Source organism: Schistocerca gregaria, chromosome X (assembly GCF_023897955.1).
Source record: "Schistocerca gregaria isolate iqSchGreg1 chromosome X, iqSchGreg1.2, whole genome shotgun sequence".
NCBI lineage: Eukaryota > Metazoa > Arthropoda > Insecta > Orthoptera > Acrididae > Schistocerca > Schistocerca gregaria.
This window is the reverse complement of record NC_064931.1, coordinates 335,018,762-335,028,389: the sequence shown is the minus strand read 5'-3', so window position 1 is coordinate 335,028,389 and position 9,628 is coordinate 335,018,762. Positions and strand designations below refer to the sequence as shown.

Below are 9,628 nucleotides of genomic sequence, written 5' to 3'. Positions count from 1 at the left end.
ACCGGAATTTCACATTTGCAATGGCTTAAATTAACCTATGATCTTACATTGTTAATCACTGAAATATGTTAGCTAGACAAATCTATTCCCGAAATTTCATTGCTATACATTAATTATTTTTTGGTGTTGCGATCTTTTTTCGGACAGTGTATTTGCGAGTGGAACAGGAGAGGAAATGACTAGTAGTGGTACAGGGTACCCTCCGCCACGCATCGTACGGTGGCTTACGGAGTACGTATGTAGGTGTAGATGTGAGACCGTGTGACTATGTTGTGGTAGTCGTCCTCCGGCTGGAGAGTTTCACTTCCGCTGTTATTCCAGCGAGTGGTCTGTATGCCGCACTCCCTTTCCTTTCATTCTATACTCATCTGTAACGACAGAAACACACGAGTAAATACCACAAGTATCTCTACATCTACATCTACATGATTACTCTGCAATTCACATTTAAGTGCTTGGCAGAGGGTTCATCGAACCACAATCATACTATCTCTCTACTATTCCACTCCCGAACAGCGCGCGGGAAAAACGAACACCTAAACCTTTCTGTTCGAGCTCTGATTTCTCTTATTTTATTTTGATGATCATTCCTACCTATGTAGGTTGGGCTCAACAAAATATTTTCGCATTCGGAAGAGAAAGTTGGTGACTGAAATTTCGTAAATAGATCACGCCACGACGAAAAACGTCTTTGCTTTAATGACTTCCAACCTATTACGTAATAATACAAAACGAGCTGCCCTTTTTTGCACCCTTTCGATGTCCTCCGTCAATCCCACCTGGTAAGGATCCCACACCGTGCAGCAATATTCTAGCAGAGGACGAACGAGTGTAGTGTAAGCTCTCTCTTTAGTGGACTTGTTGCATCTTCTAAGTGTCCTGCCAATGAAACGCAACCTTTGGCTCGCCTTCCCCACAATATTATCTATGTGGTCTTTCCAACTGAAGTTGTTCGTAATTTTAACACCCAGGTACTTAGTTGAATTGACAGCCTTGAGAATTGTACTATTTATCGAGTAATCAAATTCCAACGGATTTCTTTTGGATCTCATGTGGATCACCTCACACTTTTCGTTATTTATCGTCAACCCGCCACACCATACAGCAATCTTTTCTAAATCGCTTTGCAACTGATACTGGTCTTCGGATGACCTTACTAGATGGTAAATTACAGCATCATCTGCGAAGAACCTAAGAGAACTGCTCAGATTGTCACCCAGGTCATTTATATAGATCAGGAACAGCAGGACACTTCCCTGGGGAACACCTGATATCACTTCAGTTTTACTCGATGATTTGCCGTCTATTACTACGAACTGCGACCTTCTTGACAGGAAATCACGAATCCAGTCGCACAACTGAGACGATAGCCCGTAGGCCCGCAGCTTGATTAGAAGTCGCTTGTGAGGAACGGTGTCAAAAGCTTTCCGGAAATCTAAAAATACGGAATCAACTTGAGATCCCCTGTCGATAGCGGCCATTACTTCGTGCGAATAAAGAGCTAGCTGCGTTGCACAAGAACGATGTTTTCTGAAGCAATGCTGATTACGTATCAATAGATCGTTCCCTTCGAGGTGATTCATAATGTTTGAATACAGTATATGCTCCAAAACCCTACTGCAAACCGACGTTAATGATATAGGCCTGTAGTTCGATGGATTACTTTTACTACCCTTCTTAAACACTGGTGCGACCTGCGCAATTTTCCAATCTGTAGGTACAGATCTATCGGTGAGCGAGCGGTTGTATATGAGTGCTAAGTAGGGAGCTATAGTATCAGTGTAATCTGAAAGGAACCTAATCGGTATACAATCTGGACCTGAAGACTTGCCCGTGTCAAGCGATTTGAGTTGCTTCGCAACCCCTAAGGTATCTACTTCTAAGAAACTCATGCTAGCAGATGTTCGTGTTTCAAATTCTGGAATATTCCATTCGTCTTCCCTGGTGAAGGAATTTCGGAAAACTTCGTTCAATAACTCCGCTTTAGCAGCACAGTCGTCGTTAAAAGTATCATCGGCACTGCGCAGTGAAGGTATAGACTGCGACCAGAATTTATTCGGATTTTCTACTAAATTTCGAGACAATGATTCGTTGTGGAACCTATAAAAGGCATCTCGCATTGAAGTCCGTGCCAAATTTCGCGCTTCTGTAAATTTTAGCACACTGCAATATAGAGATGGTAACTACACATTTCAGAGACAGATTACCGGAGACAGCGGTAAACTGCCTCCGACCTTACTCGGGGCAACTTTGCTAGATTCTCGCTTTGCTAACAGCTGTCATTGCCCGTATATGGAGCTAACTTCGAGTTTTGACGAAGCTAAAACTTTTGCCTTAACTCAGCAAAATATGGATGAAGTCGCGTCCTGCGTGAACGACAAAGCGACTGACAGCGTGCGATCTCTGGATGCGCGAATTTTCAGTTACAAGCAACAGCATCGCCGACATACAAGGGTATTTTGCATGTAGACTGCGCTGGTCTGCATAATTTAAGGTCGAGATAGATAAAGTAACATAACATATTAATAACTCGGTGGGAATGAATGAAAGTGCAAGAGTATGTTGCTAGAGGTCTCCCAGTCGTGCACATGGAGTGAAGTCAACGTCACTATAGTGTCAAAAGACAGTGTGTGTCAATCATCGAACTGTTATGCTGCGTTGTGGTGGTGTTCTTCATTACAACATGGCCTGGAGGCAACAATTCGATGTCTTCACACGGGGAAGAATCATCGGGAAGCTTGATGAAGGATGACGTGTGACGAGTGTAATCCAGATCTAAGTGTCTATGTATCTTTCTATATCATATTCCGAAAGAATGGACACGAACAGTCAAAACTGCAAAAAAATTCTTTTTTATGAGGTTACCGTTTCGGTCTGTTTTAGACCATCTTTAGACCTATCATCATGATGATAGACGGTGGTGGTGAGAGGAGCAGGCGCTATGTCTTCACGTTAGTGTCCGTGGAGACATCATGGTGGTAGGTCTGAAGATGGTCTAAAACAGACCGAAACCGGTAACCTCATAAAAAAGAGAAGCTTCTTGCGTTTGTGACTGTTCACGTTCATACCTAAGTAGTAAAAAAAACTGCTGTTCTCCAAGAGACATATTCTCAAAAATTACCTATCCCGAAAGCTACCTAATGGTGTTCGGTGGAGAGCAATTCTGGTACCACTAACTGATACCCGCTACACCCTTTTTCACTAGCGAATGGCACCTGCTTAGAATGATTGTCAGTAAGCCTCTGTACATGCTGTAATTTCTCGAATTTTCTCGTCGTGGTTATTACGCGAGATGTATGTGACAGAAAGTAATGTGTTTTCCGACTCTTCCTGGAAAGCGCTCTCTCGAAATTCCAATAGTAAACCTCTCCGTGATGCACAACGCCTCTCTTGTAGCATCTGCTAATCGAGTTTGTTCAACGTCTCGGTAACGATCTCGCGCCGACTAAATGATCCCGTGACGAAACGCGCTGCTCTTCGTTGTATCTTCGCTATCTTTTCTATCAGTCCTACCCAGTAAGAATCCCATATTAATGAACACAACTCAAGAATGGGTCGAAAAAGCGACTAATGAACCACTTCCTTCGGGGATGGGTTCCATTTCCTTTACATATGTCGAGTTTTTTCCATTAAGAGCAACAAGTTGAGTTATATTTACAAGGAAGTCTTGAATCCAGTCGGAAATCTGGTGCGATACTCGGTAAGCTCGTATTTTTTTTCGCTAAAACGTCAGTGCGGGACAATGTCAAATACCTTCCTGAATTCAAGGAACATGGCCCCAGCCTGAGAGCCATTGACTACAGTGTTGAACCCGATTTCATTTTGACAATGCGCGACGTCATAGAACTATACAGAAGGACGAGCTCTTGAAACGAAATGAACTGGGGTGCCTGTTCGGCTGGCTTTAAGGCCCTCGAGCTCGTGTGGGATGAGCCGGGAAGAAGTGTTGCGGAACGTCTACATGCAGCAACAGTAGAGGATCACTGCTGGTTGTGGCTCAAATCACTGACATGTATCAGCGTTCCAGGAATTCTGACATCGTATTCTGACAATTGAGCCAAGGACATGACATCATCGCTCCTGGAATTTTGATACCATCCTGTGATTACCCTGTGAAGGCCATCCCCAAACTGCGCCCACTGCTTTCCACATCCCCTGCCCACTGCGAACGTGCCTCTGCGACCTCCTGCCCCACCACACCCCCTGCCCACCGCGAACGTGTCTCTGCGACCTCCTGCCCCACCACACCCCCTGCCCACAGCGAACGTGTCTCTGCGACCTCCTGCCCCACCACACCCCCTGCCCACCGCGAACGTGTCTCTGCGACCTCCTGCCCAACCACACCCCCTGCCCACAGCGAATGTGTCTCTGCGACCTCCTGCCATACCACACCCCCTGCCCACCGCGAACGTGTCTCTGCGACCTCCTGCCCCACCACACCCCCTGCCCACCGCGAACGTGTCTCTGTGAGCTCCTGCCCCACCACACCCCCTGCCCACCGCAAACGTGTCTCTGCTACCTCCTGCCCCACCACACCCCCTGCCCACCGCGAACGTGTCTCTGCGACCTCCTGCCCCACCACACCCCATGCCCACCGCGAACGTGTCTCTGCGACCTCCTGCCCCACCACACCCCCTGCCCACAGCGAACGTGTATCTGCGACCTCCTGCCCCACCACAACCCCTGCCCACCGCGAACGTGTCTCTGCGACCTCCTGCCCCACCACACACCCTGCCCACCGCGAAAGTGTCTCTGCGACCTCCTGCCATACCACACCCCCTGCCCACCGCGAACGTGTCTCTGCAACCTCCTGCCCCACCACACCCCCTGCCCACCGCGAACGTGTCTCTGTGACCTCCTGCCCCACCACACCCCCTGCCCACCGCGAACGTGTCTCTGCGACCTCCTGCCCCACCACACCCCCTGCCCACCGCGAACGTGTCTCTGCGACCTACTGCCCCACCACACCCCCTGCCCACCGCGAACGTGTCTCTGCGACCTCCTGCCACACCACACCCCCTGCCCACCGCGAACGTGTCTCTGCGACCTCCTGCCCCACCACACCCCCTGCCCACCGCGAACGTGTCTCTGCGACCTCCTGCCCCACCACACCCCCTGCCCTCCGCGAACGTGTCTCTGCGACCTCCTGCCCCACCACACCCCCTGCCCACAGCGAACGTGTCTCTGCGACCTCCTGCCCCACCACACCCCCTGCCCACCGCGAACGTGTCTCTGCGACCTCCTGCCCCACCACATCCCCTGCCCACCGCGAACGTGTCTCTGCGACCTCCTGCCATACCACACCCCCTGCCCACCGCGAACGTGTCTCTGCAACCTCGTGCCCCACCACACCCCCTGCCCACCGCGAACGTGTATCTGTGACGTCCTGCCCCACCACACCCCCTGCCCACCGCGAACGTGTCTCTGCGACCTCCTGCCCCACCACACCCCCTGCCCACCGCGAACGTGTCTCTGCGACCTCCTGCCCAACCACACCCCATGCCCACCGCGAACGTGTCTCTGCGACCTCCTGCCCCACCACACCCCCTGCCCACAGCGAACGTGTCTCTGCGACCTCCTGCCCCACCACACCCCCTGCCCACCGCGAACGTGTCTCTGCGACCTCCTGACCCGCCACACCCCCTGCCCACTGCGAACGTGTCTCTGCAACCTCCTGCCCCACCACACCCCATGCCCACCGCGAACGTTTCTCTGCGACCTCCTGCCCCACCACACCCCCTGCCCACAGCGAACGTGTCTCTGCGACCTCCTGCCCCACCACACCCCCTGCCCACAGCGAACGTGTCTCTGCGACCACCTGCCCCACCACACCCCCTGCCCACCGCGAACGTGTCTCTGCGACCTCCTGCCATACCACACCCCCTGCCCACCGCGAACGTGTCTCTGCAACCTCCTGCCCCACCACACCCCCTGCCCACCGCGAACGTGTCTCTGTGACCTCCTGCCCCACCACACCCCCTGCCCACCGCGAACGTGTCTCTGCGACCTCCTGCCCCACCACACCCCCAGCCCACCGCGAACGTTTCTCTGCGACCTCCAGCCCCACCACCCCATGCCCACCGCGAACGTGTCTCTGCGACCTCCTGCCCCACCACACCCCCTGCCCACAGCGAACGTGTCTCTGCGACCTCCTGCCCCACCACACCCCCTGCCCACCGCGAACGTGTCTCTGCGACCTCCTGCCCCACCACACCCCCTGCCCACCGCGAACGTGTCTCTGCGACCTCCTGCCCCACCACACCCCCTGCCCACCGCGAACGTGTCTCTGCGACCTCCTGCCCCACCACACCCCCTGCCCACCGCGAACGTGTCTCTGCGACCTCCTGCCCCACCACACCCCCTGCCCACCGCGAACGTGTCTCTGCGACCTCCTGCCCCACCACACCCCCTGCCCACAGCGAACGTGTCTCTGCGACCTCCTGCCCCACCACACCCCCTGCCCACCGCGAACGTGTCTCTGCGACTTCCTGCCCCACCACACCCCCTGCCCACCGCGAACGTGTCTCTGCGACCTCCTGCCATACCACACCCCCTGCCCACCGCGAACGTGTCTCTGCAACCTCCTGCCCCACCACACCCCCTGCCCACCGCGAACGCGTCTCTGTGACCTCCTGCCCCACCACACCCCCTACCCACCGCGAACGTGTCTCTGCGACCTCCTGCCCCACCACACCCCCTGCCCACCGCGAACGTGTCTCTGCGACCTCCTGCCCCACCACACCCCCTGCCCACCGCGAACGTGTCTCTGCGACCTCCTGCCCCACCACACCCCCTGCCCACTGCGAACGTATCTCTGCAACCTCCTGCCCCACCACACGCCATGCCCACCGCGAACGTGTCTCTGCGACCTCCTGCCCCACCACACCCCCTGCCCACAGCGAACGTGTCTCTGCGACCTCCTGCCCCACCACACCCCCTGCCCACCACGAACGTGTCTCTGCGACCTCCTGCCCCACCACACCCCCTGCCCACCGCGAACGTGTCTTTGCGACCTCCTGCCCCACCACACCCCATGCCCACCGCGAACGTGTCTCTGCGACCTCCTGCCCCACCTCACCCCCTGCCCACAGCGAACGTGTCTCTGCGACCTCCTGCCCCACCACACCCCCTGCCCACAGCGAACGTGTCTCTGCGACCTCCTGCCCCACCACACCCCCTGCCCACCGCGAAAATGTCTCTGCGACCTCCTGCCCCACCACACGCCATGCCCACCGCGAACGTGTCTCTGCGACCTCCTGCCCCACCACACCCCCTGCCCACAGCGAACGTGTCTCTGCGACCTCCTGCCCCACCACACCCCCTGCCCACCGCGAACGTGTCTCTGCGACCTCCTGCCCCACCACACCCCCTGCCCACCGCGAACGTGTCTTTGCGACCTCCTGCCCCACCACACCCCCTGCCTTCCGCGAACGTGTCTCTGCGACCTCCTGCCCCACCACACCCCCTGCCCACAGCGAACGTGTCTCTGCGACCTCCTGCCCCACCACACCCCCTGCCCACCGCGAACTTGTCTCTGCGACCTCCTGCCCCACCACACCCCCTGCCCACTGCGAACGTGTCTCTGCGACCTCCTGCCCCACCACACCCCATGCCCACCGCGAACGTGTCTCTGCGACCTCCTGCCCCACCACATCCCCTGCCCACAGCGAACGTGTGTCTGCGACCTCCTGCCATACCACACCCCTGCCCACCGCGAATGTGTCTATGCAACCTCCTGCCCCACCACACCCCCTGCCCACCGCGAACGTGTCTCTGCAACCTCCTGCCCCACCACACCCCATGCCCACCGCGAACGTGTCTCTGCGACCTCCTGCCCCACCACACCCCCTGCCCACAGCGAACGTGTCTCTGCGACCTCCTGCCCCACCACACCCCCTGCCCACCGCGAACGTGTCTGTGCGACCTCCTGCCCCACCACACCCCCTGCCCACATGGAACGTGTCTCTGCGACCTCCTGCCCCACCACACCCCCTGCCCACCGCGAACGTGTCTCTGCGACCTCCTGCCCCACCACACCCCCTGCCCACTGCGAACGTGTCTCTGCGACCTCCTGCCCCACCACACCCCCTGCCCACAGCGAACGTGTCTCTGCGACCTCCTGCCCCACCACACCCCCTGCCCACTGCGAACGTGTCTCTGCGACCTCCTGCCCCACCACACCCCCTGCCCACAGCGAACGTGTCTCTGCGACCTCCTGCCCCACCACACCCCCTGCCCACAGCGAACGTGTCTCTGCGACCTCCTGCCCCACCACACCCCCTGCCCACCGCGAACGTGTCTCTGCAACCTCCTGCCCCACCACACCCCATGCCTACCGCGAACGTGTCTCTGCGACCTCCTGCCCCACCACACCCCCTGCCCACAGCGAACGTGTCTCTGCGACCTCCTGCCCCACCACACCCCCTGCCCACCGCGAACTTGTCTCTGCGACCTCCTGCCCCACTACACCCCCTGCCCACTGCGAACGTGTCTCTGCGACCTCCTGCCCCACCACACCCCATGCCCACCGCGAACGTGTCTCTGCGACCTCCTGCCCCACCACATCCCCTGCCCACAGCGAACGTGTGTCTGCGACCTCCTGCCATACCACACCCCTGCCCACCGCGAATGTGTCTATGCAACCTCCTGCCCCACCACACCCCCTGCCCACCGCGAACGTGTCTCTGCAACCTCCTGCCCCACCACACCCCATGCCCACCGCGAACGTGTCTCTGCGACCTCCTGCCCCACCACACCCCCTGCCCACAGCGAACGTGTCTCTGCGACCTCCTGCCCCACCACACCCCCTGCCCACCGCGAACGTGTCTGTGCGACCTCCTGCCCCACCACACCCCCTGCCCACAGCGAACGTGTCTCTGCGACCTCCTGCCCCACCACACCCCCTGCCCACCGCGAACGTGTCTCTGCGACCTCCTGCCCCACCACACCCCCTGCCCACCGCGAACGTGTCTCTGCGACCTCCTGCCCCACCACACCCCCTGCCCACTGCGAACGTGTCTCTGCGACCTCCTGCCCCACCACACCCCCTGCCCACCGCGAACGTGTCTCTGCGACCTCCTGCCCCACCACACCCCCTGCCCACCGCGAACGTGTCTCTGCGACCTCCTGCCCCACCACACCCCCTGCCCACAGCGAACGTGTCTCTGCGACCTCCTGCCCCACCACACCCCCTGCCCACCGCGAACGTGTCTCTGCGACCTCCTGCCCCACCACACCCCCTGCCCACCGCGAACGTGTCTCTGCGACCTCCTGCCCCACCACACCCCATGCCCACCGCGAACGTGTCTCTGCGACCTCCTGCCCCACCACACCCCCTGCCCACAGCGAACGTGTCTCTGCGACCTCCTGCCCCACCACACCCCCTGCCCACCGCGAATGTGTGTCTGCAACCTCCTGCCCCAGCTCGCTGACGTCATCGTGCTGTCTGTCAATTGTCTGCAAGCTTGGACCTCTATCCTTCAAGCGATTTCAATTTTTGTAATTCGATTGCGTGAGTATTGTCATTTGCTGTCTGTACTTTGTCCAGTATGAAAAGCCACGAGCAGCAGTTATCATCTGGGAACGATGTGAGGTAACGGGTGAATTGTGGCGCCCTGAAAATATTGTA

At 57.3% G+C, this 9,628-nt stretch overlaps 2 protein-coding genes across 2 annotated transcripts; both read right to left on the bottom strand.

Annotated features, from left to right (window-relative positions):
- Positions 1-3,980: 3,980 nt before the first annotated feature.
- LOC126298056 (uncharacterized PE-PGRS family protein PE_PGRS54-like) lies at positions 3,981-8,330 on the bottom strand. The gene has a single exon (XM_049989375.1). The coding sequence runs from the start codon at positions 8,328-8,330 to the stop codon at positions 3,981-3,983; it is 4,350 nt and encodes a 1,449-aa protein (XP_049845332.1).
- A 2-nt stretch (positions 8,331-8,332) lies between these two features.
- On the bottom strand, positions 8,333-9,289 carry LOC126298055 (uncharacterized PE-PGRS family protein PE_PGRS10-like). Its single transcript, XM_049989374.1, has one exon. It carries the CDS (start codon positions 9,287-9,289, stop codon positions 8,333-8,335), a length of 957 nt encoding a protein of 318 aa, XP_049845331.1.
- Between the last annotated feature and the right edge of the window lie 339 nt (positions 9,290-9,628).